This window comes from Triturus cristatus, chromosome 1_2, assembly GCF_964204655.1.
Source record: "Triturus cristatus chromosome 1_2, aTriCri1.1, whole genome shotgun sequence".
NCBI lineage: Eukaryota > Metazoa > Chordata > Amphibia > Caudata > Salamandridae > Triturus > Triturus cristatus.
In genome coordinates, this window is record NC_140580.1 from 447,771,202 (window position 1) to 447,793,488 (window position 22,287).

Here is a 22,287-nt window from a genome sequence, read left to right on the forward strand (position 1 = left end):
ATGTGCGTGCCGTTATGGATGCTCTTATTACTGCCCACAGAGCTGCAATGGGCTTGTGTCGAAGAAACCTCCTTAAAATGAAACCCTTATTTCGAAAGCGTCATCAGAGGGAAGCAAAAAATAGACCGGTTCATGAATTACACAGCCTGCGCATCTGGTATCACTTCGGATTTTGGGTTGGATTGAAAAATAGTCTTATGCCCTTTCATGTGATTTGTCGGTTTGACTTCTGTCTAAATTGCAAAGTGTTTTTGGTTAACCCCAAATTGCATGCAGTCGTGTGTAAATTGTGTATTGTAGGCCGTAATTATCTATATTGCAAGCTACTAATTTTGTATTCTAGTGCAGTTTTGCTATGTGCAGCTGCTACCATTAAAACCCATTGCAATTGTTTTTTTGGGCAACATACAGTGGACAATAATATCCATCGCAACTACAGTGCAATTTGTGCATATTGTCACATTTTTTTGAAGCCTAAACTTTATTCACAACAAACGTAGACTCAATGCAACCGGTTCACACCACCGCACACTTTCTGTCTCAGCCACTTTTTTTTTTTAAACAATAAAATACGTGCACATTAATACCTTCTCAAACAGTGCAACAAGCAATAGCAACTGTTCACACTACCACAGACTTCCTGGCTCGCATGCACTCGTCTTTCTTTTACCAACAAGGAGCGTGTGCATTTCAAAGAGCTTCCAATAAAGTCTGTAAATTAGCTTCACGATTGCGCCCTTGCCTAATTAACCCCACTATTACCAATTTCTTTATAGTTAATATTTTGCCACATGGTCGGTGACTGTTCTTTCCCACGTTCAGCTGTTAACAATAATGCTTATCGCAATTGCATTTTAGTTTTCGAAACGTTCTGTTTTCAACATAGCCATAATTGTCTGTTTTAAACACAGTGTATGCGTGCAGCTGGCAAATACAGTGCAAGTTTTGCCGTTTTCTTACCTGTAAGGGTCTGTTTTAAACATAGTGTATGCGTGCAGCTGGCATCTTATTGTTTCTTTTACATTTGTAAGAATTTTTTAGCATTTCTTTCTATTTAATATTTTTTAATACGGTTGGCTATTTATTTTTGCCACTTGCAGCTTGTGACAATAATTCCCATTGCAATTATATTTTTGGTCGACGTGCAACAAACAATAATAGTGAGCGCAACTAAGGTGCTACTTGTGCATATTGTTTTTTTCCTTTTTCCCAGGCAAAACCTTTTTTTTCCACAACAAATGGAGACTCAATGTAACCCGTTCACTTCACCACAGACGTCTTGTCTCACCCACTCTTGTCTCTTTTAACAATAAAATATGTATGCATTAACACCTTTACAAACATTCCAACAAACGATAGCAACTGCTCACACTACCTCAGACTTCTTGACGCCCAAGCACCCTTCTCTCTTTTAGCAACAAGGTGCATGCGCATTTCAAAGAGCTTCCAATAAAGTCTGTAAATTACCTTCACAATAACCCCCTTGCCCACCTAACCCCACTATTACTAAACATGCATTGGCATAGCCAATAGGTCTCGCCTTTGGGACCTTTTAAGTGTTTAGCCATGCAACAGTTAATGTTGTTGCAGTAAGGATATTGTGCTGCATAACTAAATACTTATAAGGTCCCAAAGGCGAGACCTATTGGCTATGCCAATGCTTGTTCTTTATGCTGGTGCACAACTGCAACACATAATACATTGGTTTGACCCAAATAACTGAGACAAGACACTACTGGCACTGTATTATCCCATTATTACTTTAACTGAAACTATTGTGATGGGTAAAACATACCTCCAAATTTCCCAGAACTGATTAGATGGGCGGGAGTGATATTGGAACGGGTGGTTAAAGTAATTGTTAGAAAACCACCATATGACTGCCAACATCCCACTATGGATACTAAAACCTTACAAAGATATTTGCAAACAACTGTCTATGATGAAGTGGCAAGTGGGAGACTTTTACCTAAATAGGCAGCTCCTTACATATGCCTAGGCTCAGGGGACCTAGGGGTGGGACAGTTTCAACACAATGCATGATTAACACAGGTAAGCAGAGGAATCTGGACTACATTTCCACAGGTAACTGAAATAATGTCTGCTATTCTTAACATGGCATGATGCAGATGATTAATTTCACACTTTATATATTGCCTTGGTAAATGGGGACACTGAACTAGCACTGGAGAGAAGGTTACAGGAGTGCTTAGAGCCCCTAACTGATACAGATTGGAAGAAATCAGTTGAATAGGTTAAATATACCTCTCTGAATGTGCAATGTAAATGAATCCAATTTCACTATCTGTATGAAACTTCGCGCACACCAAAAACTGGCAAGAATTCATCTGGACAGATAATCAGGTTGTTAGCAATGTGGTGCCACATGCACAGATTTTGTTCATATGGTCTGGGTGTGTCCATGGATTTGTGGATTTTGAACAAACGTGGTGTTGAATTTACAAACAATGACAAATGCTTTACCCACTAAATCTATTCAGTATTACATACTGGTTATTTTTCTTAATAGGACGAACCACAAGATGAAAATTAGAATGACTGCCTTATGTACAGTATTATCGAAAAGATGTGTAGCAAATCATTAGGTCCTCCCTGAATCCCCATCATATGAGAAATTTAAAAACATCTTATTGAATGGGCCATAGCTGCTGTACAACACAATGTTTACCAGGAGAGATGTCCAACTTAGCACAGTGGGCTGAGATGCTCACGAAACTAACTGATCCCCCAACCATAGACAACCTTGCACTAAATACTACATCATAATAATGATCAATAGGAAGCACTTTTAGGCTATGGAAGGAGCGGAAAGAGACCGAAATTGGATGTTGACTTATGATTTAATGTAAAATGAATGCATCTCATAGGTAGCACTTAAATGTACTAAAATATTAAAAGCATTGTTTATGGTTGGATATAGTGCATTAAAGGTTATTGTGGAAAACAAAATATATATACATCAGTGAAGTGGAGAATAGAAAGTTACTTAAATGTAATCCTATCTCTCTGTCAAAAAAACTGTCACTGAAGTAAAAAACAACCCACATTTTTCCAAGGCAGCAACATCAGGATTTGTATGGTAAAGGAATCTCAAGTAATAACCAGTATAGAGCATAATGGAATAACAATACTGTAGGCTTCCTTAAAGAAGTGTCATTTTACAGACTTATGATGCAGCTGCTTATATTGCTCCATCACCCACATTTTCTGTATTGTCTCTGTTTAAAACCTTTGTGAATGATAACTTGCCACTTAATATTTCTTTAGTGACATTGAGTTTTTAAACTTAATTAACTTGCTTGCGAAAGGAAACATTACTCCAGTGATGATTTCCATGATTGAAGTTACTTACTTGTATTTCTAGTTCTCATTCTGTCCCATCAGCAGCAAATACGCTGCAGAAGTCTTTCTTGTAAAACCTATTGATGCCACGTCTAATACGCAGGTCAATCCTGTGTAACATGTTACAGCCAATGTTTAGCTTTCCTGTATGCTTTCAAAAAGATATTTTGGATACTGAACAATGCATATTTTTACAACTGCAAGTTAAGTCTGTGCATTAATTACAGAGGCTGCTACGGGATGCCCTTCTTTTAGACAGCATATAAGGGAAGACATATGGTTGTTTTCAGGGTAAGCTGTACGCCTAGTTGTTGTGTGTGTTTTCTGGTATCTGCAATTGCCCAATAGTTTCAGGTAACAGCAATTCTCCAGTATTAGGGTGTCTTTCATAGATTCACATGCTTTAATATTCCCCGTCGTCGAAGTGGGAGTCCCACGGTATATAAAAAGCAATAAGTGTCATGTGTGTGTATATATATATATATATATATATATATATACATACATAACCACATAATAGCATATACATATCCAAATAAACTTTATATATATAATTCAAAATAACATATCAAGTGAAAATACCATACTATAGTATTGACGCATAGGAAAGCATTGAGAAAAAAGAATCACTTTACTGACATATCTTTGTCGTTTTATAGTCCAAACTCTAGCCAATCAGGCGCAAGCACCCTCTAGAACCTTCTCCTCAGAGGCTCAGGCCCTCAGATTTTCTACCGCACGTCGTGTGAAGGGAGTTTCCCTGAGCTCTGCTCAGTCTTTGGTCTGGTTTGAGTTTTTCTCATCATGTCTTCAAGTAAGAAGTCTCTTTTCCGTCCCTGTTCATCTTGTGGGAAGTTAAGACTTTTTTCTGAGGACCCTCATGAAAAATGTATCTATTGTCTTTACCCTGACCATAAGGTGGCCAACTGTAAAATTTGTAGAACTTTCTCACAAAAGACTTTGAAGGACAGGGAGGGTCGCCTATTATTGTGGCTTCAAAAACTGAAGGATACGGATAACCCCCTTTCTGAGGTGGAAAGTGTGGCCTCTGCTCGAACAGGAGTCTCCTCCAAGTGTAGTAGTGTTCAGGACTTGCCGTCTCCCTTTCTGAAAAAGAAGAGACTTCATCTTGAGGAAGTGTCTGCAGGCCAAGTCTCTGTTACTATGCCAGCGCCCCCGAGACCTAGCTCTCAGGCGTCTCTGACTCCGTCAGCGCATGTTTCTGGTCAAAAACGCGCAAAACAGTCTACGGGCCCGTCGACGGCCCCTCCGTCGACGAGATCTGCCACTTCATCAACCTCGTCGACGACGGTGTCGAGCAGATTTCCTGCGTCGACAGTGGTGTGCGTTTCCCTCAAGACTATTTCGTCGACGATTCCACTATCTTCTTCGTCGACGTCTAAAGCTTCGTCGACAATTATAAAGAAGAAGAAGTCATCGCTGCCGACGCTCACAGCATCGTCGACGACTGCGTCGGCGGCGTCGTCGTCGACGACAGTCTCGTCGGCGCGAGCTTCGTCGACGGCACCCTCGTCGATGGCAACTTTGTTGACGACGGCCTCGTCGACGGCGACTTCGTCGACGGTCGCCTCGACGACGGTGGTGTCAAATTTTGCAACTATGCCATTGGTGCCAATGTCTACACCAGCGCCAGGGTCGGTGGACAACTCCTTGCTGCAGCATCGCCATGCTGTGCTGGACTCTGTCATGATGCCACCGGTCACTCGGCCACCTCATCAGCTATTCCCCTCGGGTGATGAGGAAGTTTCGGATTCTGAAGAAGATGTTCAGTCCTCTTTTCGAGATGCTCGTAGTCCTTCTGAGCTTCATATAAAATGCCAAGATTTCGAGGAGGATGACTATTCGCAGGACTATTACTGTCAGGAGCAGGAGCAACATTCCCCTGCACAAGTTCCTATGGCGCAGCTTCCTTTGTCGCTCATCTCCAATCTTCAATTTATGTTGGAAGATTACAATCGTCGCTTTCCGGCTTCCTCTCATAGTTCTCCATGTGAGACGCCATCTGCCGTTCTGTCTACTCCTGTGTTGCCAACGATGCCGACCCCATCCGCACCTGCATTGGTTCCCCCTGCAACAGATGAGGTTGTGGATAATCTGGATACAGAGGAGGGAGAGCTTCAAGATGAAGACTCTATGGCGGACTGGGATGATTATCAAATCAATTCGCCCGCATCACCTCCAACATCGCCAGGGAACTCACCACCTGTCGACATAACAGTATTCCATCAACTGATGGAAAGGGCGGCTCAACGTTTTCACCTTCCCATGGTGGTTAGGGAGGAGGACTGCTTTCTGTACGACTTCAAGTCCCAGCCGCAGAAACAGGTACGGGCTGTGCCCATTATAGACTTTATCTGGAATGAGGGCATTAAGCTAATGAAAACGCCTAACTCAATCCCGGCAGTGCTCCCGCGACTGGAGAAGAAGTACAAGGCCCCGGACTCTTCTCCAGCTTGCTTAGTGTCTCAGCCTAAGCCAGACTCGGTGATCACCCAGGCGGCACAACGTCGCTCCAAAAATCCATCGTCTCCGCTTTCGTCACCTCCGGATCGTGAAGGCCGCCTGGATGCCATTGGCAAAAAGTTTTCGACCATGGCTTCGACAACAGTCCGAGCAGCAAATTCGTTGGCCATCCTCGGTCGTTACGATCGACAAATGTGTTCGGACATGGCAGCTTTGGTTAAGCTTATCCCGGAGGACTCTAGAGCGGAAGCTCTTAAGATCCTGCAAGAGGGTGAGAGGGCATCCTCCGAAATCGACTGCTCCGTCGACATTGCCTCCATGGGTTTTCGTCAATTGGCTGGAGCGGCTGTTTTAAGACGACAGGGTTGGCTTCGTTCCACCTCGTTCCGTCAGGAGGTCCAGGCCAAGATTCTGGACATGCCGTATGACGGAGAATTTTTGTTCGGCCAGCATGTGGAGGACGCTTTGCAAGCCATCAAGAAGGACACGGAGACGGCTCGCTCCCTCGGCACTCTCCAGTTCCGGAAGCAGCCCTTTCGGGGTGCGCGCGGCCACGGCACCTCCTCTTCCTTTCGCGGGTCTTCTTCCCAGTACCGCTCCTACAACCAAGGACAACAACGTTCTTCCTCACAGCCGCAGCAGTCTTACAGGCAGCAGTCTGGCAAATCTTATAGAGGAAGATCCAATTACAGGGGAAACTCTTCCAAAAAACAATGACTGTGTACATCAAGGGTCCCCTCTTTCCAGTTTTCCCCTTTCTCCAGTTGGAGGATGAATCTCCCAGTTCTTTTCAAATTGGTCCTCAATCACTTTAGAACGCTGAGTTTTGGACATTATTTCAAAGGGCCATGCTCTAGAGTTTGTAAAGGTTCCCCCACACACCTCTCCATCCGGACCTCCTCCCGCTCACCTCAAAGAACTTTTCAACCAAATCCAGATAATGCTCACAAAAGGGGCCATCGAAGTGGTTCCAAAATCACAAAAGGGGTTGGAGTTCTATTCCCGTTTTTTCCTCATACTAAAGAAATCTGGGGAGTGGCGCCCCATCCTCGATCTAAGGTCTCTCAACAAATTTCTCAAGGACCAATCATTCCGCATGCTCACGCTGAAGGACATCCTTCAATTCTTCTCTCAGGGCGATTTCATGACGACAATCGACCTTCAGGATGCTTACTTCCATGTGCCCATAATTCCACGCCACAGGAAATACTTACGTTTTTGTGTAGGTCACAGGGATTACCAATTCAAGGTCCTGCCCTTCGGCCTCCGCTCAGCTCCTCGGGTCTTCACAAAGATCCTGGCCCCGGTGGTGGCCCATTTGAGACTAACGGGCATTCAAATATTCCCGTATTTGGACGATTGTCTCATCAAATCTCAATCCTCCCACCAAGCGGCCCTCGATACTCACTCTGTTTCAGTCTCTGGGCTTGTCGATCAACTTGCAAAAGTCTCAGCTCACGCCAGCTCTGTACAAGACCTTTCTCAGTGCTACCATCGATACGAGCAGGGCTATGGCCTTTGCCTCTGCAGAGCGGCAAACACGAATTCGACAGCTCGCAAGCTCCATCGCAGCAAAGCAGTCCGTTTCAGTCCGTATATTAAAGTCCTTTCTGGGGATGGCGTCCTCCTGCATCGCTTTGATCCCACATTGCAGACTGAGGAGTCGTACCATTCAGGAGGAATTGGACAAGCAGTGACGTCAGGTCTCCGGTTCCTTCAACGACCAGCTCGTGGTGACAGCCCGCATGGCTCAGGCGCTGCATTGGTGGACTCGTCCTTCCAACATCGCTGCGGGAACATCTTTTCTAACGACAGCCCCAGAGCTCGTTCTTACCACGGATGCATCCATGGAAGGATGGGGCGGACATCTTCAAGATTTGTCCGTCAAGGGCAAGTGGACAATGGTTCAGCGTTCCTGGCACATCATCAGATTGGAGCTGATGGCCATTTTCTTGGCGTTGAAATCCTTCCGCCTCCAGCTCCAGGGGGTGTCGGTCCTCATTCAGACGGACAACACCACCAGCATGCACTACCTGAACAAGCAGGGCGGGACAAGATCTCCGCTGCTTTCCCGACTGGCTCAGAGGATTTGGAGTTGGGCCATAGTCCATCGGATTACGCTCCTGGCAGTTCACCTGCCCGGCATTTCCAATATTCTAGCGGATGCACTGTCGGTCAAAGTCATCGACCCACGAGTGGGAATTGCACCAGCCGACTCTAGACTTTGTCTTCGGCCTTTGGGGTCGCCCGACTATCGACCTTTTTGCAACCCCACAGAACAGCAAATGCCAGTCCTACGCAAGCTGGTTTCCCCACAAAGGGTCGTGCGGAAATGCCCTTTCGATAAATTGGTACAGGATATTTGCGTACGCTTTTCCGCCGATCCCTCTGATTCCCCGAGTGTTGCGGAAGATGCGGCAACAACCGTGCCACGTGCTCCTCATAGCTCCACGGTGGCCTCGGCAGGCATGGTTCTCGGAGTTGCTCCTCCTCTCCCAATGTAAACCCATCCTTCTTCACCCGAGGCCGGACCTTCTAACAATGAACGACGGGCGGATATGCCATCCAAATCCCAGTTCACTCAGCTTGTCGGCTTGGAACCTGAGCACCTTGAATTTGCTCATTTGAACATTCCACCATCCTGCAGGGAGGTGTTAGCTAGGGCGAGGGCGCCCTCCACAGTGAAGACTTATAAGCTAAAGTGGAAGCGATTTTGTCTTTGGTGTGCGTCGGTCCACATACATCCAGTGCATGCCTCCCCAGAACACATTTTGCCGTTCTTCCTACAGTTCGCGCAGTCTGGACTGTCACACTCTACCTTAAAGGTCTTTCTAGCGGCAATATCTCGCTTTCGGCAGGACGGCTCGTCCTCTCTCTATTCATCTAGAGTAATACAGCAATTTTTCAAGGGTCTCTTCCGAATGTTCCCGCCCATTCGGCGTCCTCCACCCATGTGGCGTCTTAACATCGTATTGGCTCAGCTCATGAAGGCGCCCTTTGAGCCAATCCATTCGGCGGATTTCAAATTCTTAACATGGAAAGTGGCCCTCCTCCTTGCACTGACTTCCTCCCGCAGAGTAAGTGACATTCACGCCTTTACAATACAACCTCCATTTCTTCAATCCAGATCGGACTGTGTAATTCTCCGCACTAATCCGGCTTTCATGCCTAAAGTACCATCCGATTTTCATCTCAATGAACCAGTAATCTTGAAGATTTTTTTCCCCGCATCCGCAGTCTCCAGCGGAACAGAGTCTACACTCTTTGGACTTAAAGAGGTGCCTTAAATTCTACATCAGCAGAAAACAATCCTTTTGCAAGTCGGATCAGCTGTTTGTGGCCTACGGATGCACTTGTAAAGGACAGTCGGTTACCAAGCCCACAATTGCACGTTGGGTTTCTTCAGCAATCTCCTTTTGCCATCAAAGGGCTGGCAAGCCTCTTTCTTCTGGAGTAAGGGCTCATTCTACGAGAGCAATGTCATCTTCCACTGCCCTGTTCACAGGTGTACCCATCCATCAGATTTGCCGGGCAGCTACGTGGTCCAGCAGGCACACGTTCACGAAGCACTACTGCCTGGAGTCGATTAATGAAGCGGACACGGCTGTGGGACAAGCAGTTCTACGGAATCTGTTTAAATAATGTGAGCCTCTGCTACTTCCCTCCTCCTTGGGTATTGTCAATTGCGTATTAAATACATTGTCATTGTATTTCATGCAATATTAATACGGCATTGTCAGCCGGTTGCTGCTTACTGCTCACTATTCTATTCAAGCATGTGAATCTATGAAAGACACCCTAATACTGGAGAAGAACAAATGTTACTTACCTGTAAACTGTGGTTCTCCAGTATTGGTGTCTTTCATAGATTCACATGCGACCCACCCTCCTCCCCTCAGAGGCTCTCTTCTCCTCATTAGACTCTTTTGTCACTCTTGTGCTACGAAAATCTGAGGGCCTGAGCCTCTGAGGAGAAGGTTCTAGAGGGTGCTTGCGCCTGATTGGCTAGAGTTTGGACTATAAAACGACAAGGATATGTCAGTAAAGTGATTCTTTTTTCTCAATGCTTTCCTATGCGTAAATACTATCCTATGGTATTTTCACTTGGTATGTTATTTTGAATTTTATATATATAAAGTTTATTTGAATATGTATATGCTATTATGTGGTTATGTATGTATGTGTGTATATATATATATATATGACACTTATTGCTTTTTATATACCGTGGGACTTCCACTTCGACGACGGGAAATATTCAAGCATGTGAATCTATGAAAGACACCAATATTGGAGAACCACAGTTTACAGGTAAGTAACATTTGTTCTTGCTCAAGATGATGTTAGAGACACATTATTTACCGCAATTTTAGGGTGTGGTTCTCAGCTTCCAGGCTTTTTCGACTTTCCATGCCTGAAGTTCTTGAATGTAGTAAGGTGCTGTTTACACGTAGAATCCGTAAATAAGGTCTTAAAATGAATGTTTCGCTGAATGTTGGAAGTTGATCATCCAAGCGTGGCTAAGTCTGTTGTTCATGCTGTCTTTTAATTTAATTTAGGCTTATTTTCGATTTATAGGAAGGGGGATAGAAAGATGGGAGGTGAAAAGTCGCCTAGCAAGGTTAATGCATCCTTATCCAGTATTGGGGTATCTTTCATAGATTCACATGCTTGAATCATCTCCGCCGTCGAGGTGGGAGTCTCACGGTAAAAATAAAATATATATATATAATAGTAATAAAGTATCATGCAATAGGCTATAATGGACAATAAAGTCTCTACACTAGCCTATCCTTGTCCTTTTGTAAAAAAGAACCACATCTCGAAACTGGCAATCAGGTTCCAGCACCCTGCAGAACACTCCACAGAGAGGCAAGTCCCTCAGATTTTCTACCGCACGTCGTGTGACAGGGTGTCTCCCTGAGCTTTGCTCAGTTTTTCTCAAAGTTTGCTGAATACTGTGAGTACAGGATGTCTGAATCTTCTAAGAAAGGATTATTCTTGCCTTGTAGTTCCTGTGGGAAAAAGAGATTACATTTTGAGGAACCCCACAAGGAGTGTATATACTGTTTGTATCCTTCTAATAAGGTCAAGGACTGCATGATTTGTAGAACATTTTCTTCAAAGACCTTAAAGGATAGACAAGGCTGGTTATTGAACTGACTGGAGAAATTGAAGGTGAGATCTGAGGTGGTGTCTGAAGAGAATGATAGTGATAGTCTTCCAGCTTCTAAGAAGAGAGATAGATCTGAAGATCCACCTGAAAGAGCTGGGAAAACAACTCAAAAGTCTCACCATGAGTTTAGCCACTCTGCCGCTGAAAAAGAGAAATTTTCTTTCTCTTCTGAAAGAAAAACTGTGGAAACATCAAAATGCCACTTAAAACATCAGTGAAACGGTCCAAGACTCAGTCGGAGTCTGTCAGATCCTCGTCGTCGTCAAAAAAGACCCCGTCGACGACGATGTCACCTCAGAGTTCGTCGACGCTAGCTCCGTCGACAGAAGAACCAGTAAGATCTGTACCTTCGACGATGAAGACAAAATCGCCTCCGTTGACGACAGTCGACAATACCGCAGACTATCACAGTCTCGCCTACGTCGACGTCCCAACCGTCGACTGCACCATTGACGACGGTCCCATCCTCGTCGATGCTTCCACCGTTGACGACTGTCCTACTCTCGTCGACATGTCCACTGTCGACGAACACCTCCACTTCGACGATGTCATCGTCAACGACGGGTCTTCTGTCGACAACGATGACAACGTCGACACTAACAACGGTAATGGCAGCTTCAGCTGCCCCTATGTTTCATTCCATGGTCATCTCGCCGACGATCATGCGGAAAAGTCCTACTTCACTAAAAGTAACTCCTATTTTGTTATCTAAATTATAGTCTACGCTCCCGTCTACGAGAGGCAACTACCACGACCCTTCATACATTTGACCCTTGCCTCCGAGCCATATTTTAGAGGAGTCAGAGGAAGATGGGCTGTTCAGTCCTGCACGCAGCCCCTTTCAGCTTCATGTCGAATACAAAGAGGATGATGAGGAAGAAGAGTATTATGAGCCTTGTCAAACTGTTCAAAGGCCTCAAGTTTTGTTGCCACGTCGGGAACCTGTGGTACAGATGCCCTTGACTTTGGTACAGGTCTTGGCAGCTATGCTGCAAGATTACCATACTTGTTTCCCAACTGCTGCTAATCCTGTTCAAAGACAGCCTTCTCCTCCATCTATTTTGCATACTTCAAGTTCATCTGTTTCGGTTGCTGGGTCTCAGGATATCGTGCCTATACCACAAGACCAAGAGGTACAAGATGATGACGAGGATGCAGTCGCCGCAGAGGGCGAACTCCCTAAATCCCCAACAACCGTGGATGAATGGGAGGATAATATAATCCCAACACCATCATCGCCAGCTCCTCAGGCAATTGATTCCCCTCCAGAGAACATCGGAGGTTTTCATGCAATCGTGGAGAGGGCAGCGATACGATTTCACCTGCCTATGCCTGTTAAGCAGTCCGACTGCTTTCTCTTATGATTTTAAAGATCCGAGCAGGACAACGGCGCACGCCATTCCCATAATCGACCATAATTGGGAAGAGGGCGTCAAGATTATGAGGAACCCTCTCTCTGTACCGGCAATTCTTCCCAGGATTGATAAGAAATATAAGGCCCCGGATGATGCCCCTGCTTGCCTGTCCGGTCATCCTAGACCTTAGTCTGTCATCTCTCAGGCTGCTCAGCGCAGGTCGAGAAATCCAGTGGTACCGATAGGGAAGAGGTTTACCACCATGGCAGGTGCTTCCGTTCGTGCCGCTAACTCGTTGTCAATCCTAGGGAGATATGACTGCCAAATGTGGTCAGATATCGCTCTATACCTAGAGTTTTTGCCAGAGGATAAGAAGCAGGAGGCGAGAAAATTTCTCGTGGAGGGCGAAGGAGCAGCATCGGAGACGAAAGACATTTCCATGGATCTAGCCTCCCTAGGGTACTGGCTGGAGAAGCGGTCCTCCGTCGCCACTGATTGCTTAAATCTACCACTTTCTGCCCGAAGATACAAAGCAAGATCCTCGATATGCCATTGGATGGGGATGCGCTCTTTGGCAAGCACATCGATGATGCCCTGCAAGAGATTAAAAAGGACACCGACACTGCCAAAGCCCTAGGTACGCTTCAGTACAGGAGGATTCCTTTTCGAGGCGCCCGTGGCAGAGGGTCTTTCTCCTTTCGTGGAGGTTACCAAAAGTACCAACCCCAAAATTACCAGGGCTGATATGGTTATCAAGAGCAACAACAATCTTACAGAGAACACCCCTCCCCAGCTGCCGCTTACAGACAACAGAATAGGAGGAGGCAGCCCCAACAGGGCAGAGATAATGGAAGGAAACAGTGACGTCTACCCAGCACCTGCAACAGTTCGGCCACACTTCAACACCAAGACGCCAAACATTTCTCGTCATTTCAACCAATGGGAAAAACTGACCTCGGACAAGTGGGATTTGGAAATAATCCAATTCGGACTCACCCTGGAATTTGTGAACCTCCCTCCGCCCCATCCGCCTTTAAAGAAGCATCCACCACATCTAGCTCTTAAGAAAGAGGCAAGGAGTATGCTACAAAAAGGAGCTATAGAGAAAGTGCCTCGCTCTCAAGTGGGAAGAGGTTTTTACTCGCGTTTCTTTTTAGTCAAGAAAAAGTCAGGAGAATGGAAACCAATCCTGGATATGAGGAAGCAGAACAAATACCTGTGAAAGAAATCCTTTTGCATGGTTACTCTTCAATTGATCCTACAACTCCTAGTCCATGCAGACTTCATGACAACATTAGATCTGCAGGATGCATACTTCCACATCCCGATCCTCCCCATACATCGAAAGTTCCTCCGTTTTACTGTGGCAGGTGCGCATTTTCAATTCAAGGTTCTCCCTTTTGGCCTGCATTCAGCTCCAAGAGTTTTTACAAAATGCCTTGCTCTGGTTGCAGCTCATCTCAGGCTGTAGGGCCTGCAGCTTTTCCCATATCTGGACGATTGACTAATAAAAGCTCCTTCTTTCCGGCAGGCCTCAGAAGCAACGCACACCTGCCTTCGCATGTTTCAATCTCTGAGACTGTCTCTCAACTCCCAAAAGTCAGTTCTTCTTCCATCTCAAAGGATTCAGTTTCTGGGAGCGGTTTTGGACACTACCCAGGACAAGGCATCCTTGTCCATAGAAAGACAATCACATCTGATTTCTCTAGCATCAGACCTAGAGAAAAGAAGGTTTGCTTCTGTTAGGAAGATAAAATCTTTTCTCAGGATGTTGTCCTCTGCAATCCTTTTGGTTCCTCACTCCCATCTCAAAATGAGACCTATCCAAGAAGAACTGGACAGACAATGGCTTTAAATAACAGGGTCGTTCGAGGACCTGGTGAGGATAACCACGGCTATGCGAGTAGCTCTGCTTTGGTGGCAGCGCTCCAGCAATGTCTCGACAGGGCTTATCTTCCTTTCTCCCCCACCGAAATTCATTTTGACTACAGACTCGTCTCTCGAAGGATGGGGTGCGCACCTCCAAGATCTCTCCATAAGAGAGAAATGGTCCAAAGCATTGTCAAGAATGCACATCAATTTCCTGGAGCTTCGAGCTATTTTTCTGGCTTTACAGTCTTTTCTCCCAAGACTAAAAGGGTCTTCAGTTCTCATAAGAACCGACAACACCACTTGCATGCATTACCTAAACAAGCAAGGCGGGACTCGCTCTCACATCCTATCTCAGGAAGCGCAAAACATATGGAAGTGGCTCCTTTCTCATCACGTTACTATAAAGGTGGAGCATCTGCCAGGTATGAACAACACTCTGGCGGACACTTTGAGCAGAACATCAAACCCTTGCCACGAATGGGAACTGGACCAGTCAGTCGTGGAACACATTTTTCAGATGAGCGGCAGACCCAACTTGGATCTCTTTGCCTCCAAGGCAATTTGGAAATGCCCATTCTATGCCAGTTGGGATCCAGAGAAGGGCTCTTGGGGAAACGCCTTCATGATGAGATGGACGGGGATTTTCACTTAGGCTTTCCCCCATTTCCGTTGCTCCCGAGGCTTCTAAGAAAACTGAAACTGGAACTGTGCCGAATGATTCTCATTGCACCACGATGGCCATGTCCGCACTGGTTCACAGAGCTTCTCCTACACTCAGAATGCAACCCATTTCGCCTCCCAGAGTCTCCAACACTATTGACAATGAGCAAGGGCCAGATTCTCCACCCGCATCCAGCCCCTCTGCTGCTTCATGCCTGGCTTCTAAGCTCACTGAATTCAATGAGCTAGATTTACCGCTAGACTGTAGGGACATACTTGCAAGAGCCCCTTCTACTCTATAAACCTATTCTCTCAAATGGAAATGTTTCTGTTCTTGGTGCCATGATAATAATACACATACTCTGGACTGTTCTCCGGAGAGGGTTCTCCCTCACCTTCTTTCACTAGCTAACTCATGTTCGCATCAATTAAGCTGCATCTGGCTGCAATCTCGACTTACAGACGCTCTACTGCCGGCCCATCTCTCTGCTATAACAGTTTGCTCAAGCAATTTTTGAAATGTCTCTTCAGGGCGTTTCCGCCCATCAGAGCTCCTCCTCCTGAAAGGAGGCTTAACCTGGTTCTATCACAGCTCATGAAGCACCCATTCGAACCTGTGCACAAAGCTGAGCTTAAATATCTCGCCTGGAAAACTGCTGTTTTGTTAGCGCTTACCTCCACTAAGAGTCAGCGAAATTCGGGCATTTACTATCAAACAACCATACCTAAGGTTCACCAATGACTATGTTCTCCTAAGAACGAATCCTACCTTCATTCCAAAGGTTCCATCTACTTTCCATCTTAATGAGCCCATTATTCTACGTACTTTCTTTCCCAGTCCTTCCACCTCGGCTGAGAAGGCGCTACACACTTTGGATATTAAAAGGTGCCTTAAATTCTACTTATCACAAACTGTATCCATCCGGAAGTCAGATCAATTGATTGTATCTTATGGTGGTCAGAAACCAGGTACAGCAGTAAAGAAATCAACAATTGCAAGATGGATTGCATCAGCGATTTAATTTTGCCATTCTAATGCTGAAAATCCTCTATCCGTGCAGCTTAAAGCTCATTCCACAAGGGCTGTCATCATCGGCAGCGCTTTTTGCCGGCGTGCCGTTTGAGAAGATTTGCCGTGCTGCAACCTGGAAGAATGTGCACACATTTACATGGCATTATTGTCTGGATCTGGCTACAGCCGTTGGCCAAGCAGTGTTACGCAACCTTTTCAAATAAGGTAAGCCTCTATTGAGAGGCAACTATCTTATTTCATGCTTTTGAATGTTATCGCTGTTAATAATGTCTCTCATGATATGGCATATGTTATAAGTTTGTTTGCAAGTATACTTTACGAGGTATCTATTGTGGTCTGTATAATACCCACCATCCGCTAAGGAACTAAGATTCTTACTGCTAGCTACTCTGATTCAAGCATGTGAATCTTTGAAAGATACCCCAGTAGTGGATAAGAAAACGAGTTACTTACCTGTAACTTCAGTCATCCAGTATTGGTATCTTTCATAGATTCACATGCGACCCACCCTCCTCCCCGGAGAGGCTTCCCTTATTACTATGTTATACTTATTGTCACTTGTGCTACGAAAATCTGAGGGACTTGCCTCTCTGTGGAGTGTTCTAGAGTGTTCTGGAGCCTGATTGACTGTGTTCCAGATTTGGTTCTTTTTTTACAAAAGGACAAGAATAGGCTAGTGTAGTCACTTTATTGTCCATTATAGCCTATTGTATGATATTATTTATGTATTTTATTTTTACAGTGGGACTCCCACCTCGACGGCGGGGATGATTCAAGCATGTGAATCTATGAAAGATATCAATACTGGATTACTGAAGTTACAGGCGAGTAACTCATTTTCCTATGTTAGCTGCTCAGCAAAGTGCCGTGCCCAGGTGCTAAATGCTGGCCATATGAGGAGTCGGATTGTTCTAATCAGGCCGTCACACTGATATATCTTCTACCAGCCTATAGATTGAGGAAGGAAAGAGGAAGAAAGCAATGAACTTGTACTTCTACAGCAAAAATCTGTCTCACTATCCACATTGATAAACATGTTTGGGGAGGGGTAAACCGTTTTTATTTTAGATTCATCTACAGAACTAAATATGGTTTTACAATATCAAAGTTTGTCTTATGTTTTCCTCCAAGGACACTGCTATGTGCAAATTGTGGTTCAAACAAGATGATAAATTCTTCTTACCAAAAGCATGTCTTAACTTTGAGTTTTTCAGGTGAGTTTATTTTTAACATGTATCTCAAGATATAACCTGTTGTCCTTTCTTTGCTTCATGGTCAAACACCACAACTTTCAATGCTATTTTAAGAATTACAGTTTGTTAGCAAGTGCTTTTGTTGACATTACACTTTTCAGTTGAAAAAAAAGTGACACCAATGTTCTATTGTAGTTTAGTAAAATGTTATTTATATAGGTAGTATATATTATCAAAACTGCAATTACATTATTTTATTTATTTTATACAATCCCAGTTAGTAATTTGTCACAATAATTCATTATTATAAACTTGCCCATTATGGTTTGTAGTATTTGTTGGCATCAAGAAAATATATTAATTAATGTTTTAAGTACAGTGCAAAAGAATGTGTGATGTCAATCTTAACTGCTTCAGACTAATGTGTTTTTTAGGACTGTCACTTGTGAGCTAAGAGACCGCCTTATTTATGACCGTATTTATTTGGTTACAATATCAATAATTAAATGTTGTCAACCTTTAAAAATAGTCAGGCGCTATACCTGCAGTGATAAAGGGTGCCAGTGGGGTATCTGCCTACTCTCTGTTTAAAGCACAGTACCACAATATATGTTTCTCATGTCATCCATAAACCAATGACAATATATTTTTTTCTGATCTCTAATAATCTCTGCTGGTTATATCTGCATTTATCTCTAGTTGTAGTAATGCAAGATATATTTTGTTGTCTAAAATGTTTGTTTCTCCAGTTTTGTACGTTGGATTAAAATTTGCGTTGAATCACTACATTTCTTTCTTGTTTCCTAATCGGATCGCTTCAAAAGTTAGTTGGCTGTACAATTTGTAGTGTTGGAAATATTCTGCTGATGTATGTGAATATTTGCTCTGTTAACAGCAGATAAATACAAAGTTTTTCAGTTCTCCTGTGACATTTGTAGATGAGTTGTTTAGTGGGTTTAGTTGATTTAGCTTCTTTGTAGCAATCTGCAATTGCACCATCGTATCCTATCTTATTCTGAGGCTGTGGGTAGAAATTTATAACTCTATCTACTGCGTGGTGAAATGTATATATTGTATTTTTAGATGTTGATATTGCTCACTAGATTAGCACATTTATGTACTGAAATGCATCTGTTGGACATGGTTACATTTTCTCTACTGAGGTGTATTTTCTATTTAAAGAAATGCGTATATATATATATATATATATATATATATATATATATATATTTGCCTAACGTATTCCTTATTCAATGAATAAAGTTCAGGACACTTCCACAGTGCTCAAATGCTATTTATTGCAGACACGATAGCCTCAGCGCAGATCCAGAGGTTGCTACCCCCAGTCAATTTTTTACTGACCATTTTTCGATTTTGTCCTGGTGTGGCAGGATGTTAGCTAGGAAGGCCAGATTCAAGCCCAGCAACGCCTGTCACTGGTAGATGTCGGTAACAGACCTGCACCTTGTTTGCCTTGAGCATGACCCCCAAGGCCTTGAGGGAGCTATCCCTCAAACTCCTTGCAGCCTGATGTGTGATACTATAATCGTCTCGATCCTGGTCGCGAGGATGATCTCTGGATCCGTTAGAGAGCCCATGATCCCTGTAGCACTCCAAGTTGTCTTTGGGTAAGTCCCACAAGCGTAAGAAGTCAAAGAGGTCTTCGACTTCGCCCCGTCCGCTAAAGTCCTCCAAAGAGACAAGGGAGCATTGTTATTCGAGGCTTGACTCCGCGTTTATGCGTGCTCCTTGGCTGGCTCATCATCATCTTCCTGAGTTTCCGGGAGCCAGAGCAACCCTCACCCAACTTTGCAAGTTCTATGATGCCATGCACCTCATTTTTGCGCAGTCTGTTCCCGCCTGTGCGTCTTCGGGCCGCAGTGGTTTTCCGCCTGCGGCTCCAACCCTGGCACCAATCAGGCCCCTTGGATTCATGGATAGATCCGGTCCAGTGGTACCACCTTAACCTCTCCTGGCGCTGGTCCAGATGCGGACACTCCTGCCCTCCTGCAGCTCATTCACCATTCTCATCCCAGACTCTGACTCGGACCTGGAGGGCCGCCATCTGGCGCAGACTCCGGCACAGACTGAAGCCATGCCTTTTAGGCCATAGCCCAAGCCCTATTCTTATGGGCTAGGATTGAGAGGAGTTTCTGGAACCTGAAGAATACCAGCCCCTAGGCCCCAACCTTGACTGATGTGTGGATTGGGCGGGTACCAGCAGACTGGACACCTCTCCAGTTACTGACATGCTCTGTCCCCCTACCGTTTCTATGGAGGAGGGGGCTTCTTTTGCTATGGTCATAAGAAGGGCGGCCGGCCGAGGTCCTGGACCTCAGCCTTCCCCTCAGTGGCAGTCAAGACTAACGTCTTGATGGAGGTGCTTTAGCCGGAAGTGACCCCCTCATAACCGCTTCTCCCATTTAATGAAGCACTCACAGACGTATTGTTGGTGACTTAGTACAAACCATGCACAGGGGATCCTGTGAACAGGACGATTGTCCTCCGTCCCAAGGGGCTCTAACTTCATCACGCAACACCCTACCCCAGAGAGATTGATAATTCAAGCCTCCATCTCCTTTGTAAATCCTGGCACATTCGCTCCTTTCCCATCGGATGGGGAATCCAAGAGGCTTAGGAAAGAAACTGTTTTCTTCCTCCAGCCTGGCACAGTGTGCCTTGGGTTGTTACTCCCATTCCCTGTTGGATTCAGTTGTGCAGGTGCTGTCCATGATCCCGAAGAAGGCCTGGGCCATACTCTACAAAGCTATGTCTGGCAGGAGAGTTGCAGTGAAGTTCATGATTCAATGTGGGCTGGACATGACAGACTACCTGGGCAGAGTGGTTTTAGTCGGTGGCATTACAGTGCCATGCCAGGCTGAGAACAACTGGATATTCCAGAGATGTCCAAGTATCCCTTATGGACATGTACTTCGATGGCTGCCTTGTTCGAGACAAGGCAGACTCAGCGCTTGAAGGATAGCAGCGCAACGGCCAGGTCCTTGGGCTTTTGCATGACCACTCGCCAACCCCAGTCTGCCTTTCGCTCCTTTTGTGGCACGGAAGGGGCTTCCAGCCGTGCTTTACCAGCTCAGCCACCACAGCGTGCAAGCTTCCAATCCTCTGCGTGGCTGAGAATGCTACCCACTTGCGACAGGCTGACCGACCATCACTCCTTGCTCCGTCAGGAAGAGATGGCTCTCTTGGCCAAGTGAGCCATAAAGAGGGTGCTGATGACCAAAGTATGTCATGGTTGTTATTACTGCTACTTTCTGATGCCCAAGAACAACAAAAAAGCTTTGCCCTATCCTAGACCTGCGCCCTCTACATTTCTTCTTCCAGAAGGAGAAGTTCAAAATGATCACGCTCGCTCAAGTCCTTTCTGTCCTGGACCCAGTTAGACTGAATGATAGTATTGTACTTGCAGGACGCATACTGTCACATTCCCATCCTGCCTGCCCACAGGTTTACCTCTGGGTCACGGTGGGCCACAAGCATTTTCAGTTCGCTGTGCTTTCTGTTGGCCTTACCAGCACCCCTCTGGCCTTCACTAAGGTGATGGTGTTGGTTGGAGCTCATCTGCGAGGATCAGGCGTGCCAGTGTTCTCCTATGTCTACTATTGACTGTTGAAGGCGGGCTCGCCCAAGGAGGTCGTATTCCACCAACAAACAAAGGTGGACCTTTTGCACTTGCTGGGATTCACTATCAACTTGTTGAAGTCACCCCTGACTACCTCTCAGACGCTCCTTTTCATCAGAGCTGTACTGACTGACTTTAAGGCTGATTTGGCCTCCAGCATCCTGCTTGTTACACATGCCCGCTGGCATATTTGGGCTCTGCAGTGGGGCCTTTAGTTCCAGTGGGCGCACCATCAAGGGAATCTCTGACACGGTCCACAAATTGCAATTGGATCAGTGGCAGACCCTTTACCTTCCCCAAACAGATATGACTGTGGTGACCGATGCGTCACTCCTAGGATGGGGTGGCCATATGGGAAAGGGGGAGATCGGAGGCCTCCAGTCTCTTGCAAAATCCAGACTCCACAACAACCTACTAAAGCTCCAGTCGATAACGGCTGGCATTAAAAGCCTTTCTGCCCCTAATCAAGGCAAGGCTAGTGCAGGAGTTAACGGACAATACAACCACCATGTGATAATGTAACCAACAGGGTGGAGTGGTGTTGTGGACAATCTGTCAAGAGGCTCTGCATTTCTGGGCATGGCTGGAATGTCAGGGCATAACCCTGGTGGTTCAACACCTGGCAGGCTCTCGGAACACCAAGGCAGCCAAACTCAGCCGGAGATGCCTAGCGGATCACGAATGGTGTCTGAATCCAGAAGTGGTGCAAGGTCTCTTTCAGATGTGGGGAAAGCCTTTGTTGGATCTGTATGCCACCGCCGAGAACACGCAATGTCAGCAGATTTGTGCGCTGGAGTTTCCATGGCAGCTTTTGCTCGGAGACTCTTTTCGACTCTAGTGGCGCTCAGGCCTCTTGTACGCTTTTACGCCCATACCACTCCTGCCCAGAGTTCTCAAGATCATCAGGAACGACCGGACACAAGCACCCTGGACTAGGCTTGGACAGTTTGGCATCCTAAGCTGTCGAGCATGGCCATGGTCCTCCAATCAGCTGGGTCTTCGGGAGGATCTTCTATCACAGCAGCAGGAAAGGGTTCTCCACCCAAACCGGTCAATGCTCTGCCTTCATGCGTGGAGATTGAGCGGCGACAGTTGACAGCTTTCGACTTCCTCCCAAAGTCTACCCTGTTACCTTGGCAGCCAGGCGTCCCATCACTAAAACTGTATACGTCTGCCACTGGTGCACGTTTGTGGCATGGTGTGCAGAGAAACAGGTTGACACTCTTTCTGCTCTCCTTTCTTAGGTCCCACCACTACATTAGTACACGATTTCAGGTTCCGGTAGATCATGAGTGGTTGCTGCATCCTGAGGTGACAGGTGTGTATTCAACCAGTGGAGAGAACCCTGGCTAGTACTGTTCACGACAATCCAGTAACGTAGTATTCACAATTTTTGTGTGTTGCAATTTCCACAAGACTGCTCATTAGGAGGTGCATTTTGGTTGGAACTGAAAAGAGGCCTTCCTGCCGTTACCTCTCCTACCCCAAGTTCTGAATAAGATCAAGTAATC

General features: G+C 45.5%; 1 protein-coding gene across 4 annotated transcripts in view; it reads left to right on the forward strand.

The window, feature by feature from the left end:
* IDE (insulin degrading enzyme) overlaps positions 1 to 22,287 on the forward strand; it is a 1,118,175-nt gene that overhangs the window by 624,057 nt on the left and 471,831 nt on the right. For all 4 annotated transcript variants that reach the window (XM_085606153.1, XM_085606152.1, XM_085606150.1 and 1 more), the window contains exon 14: positions 17,075 to 17,157. In XM_085606153.1, coding sequence (XP_085462279.1) covers positions 17,075 to 17,157 — 83 coding nt within the window. The remainder of the gene's footprint in view (positions 1 to 17,074; positions 17,158 to 22,287) is intronic.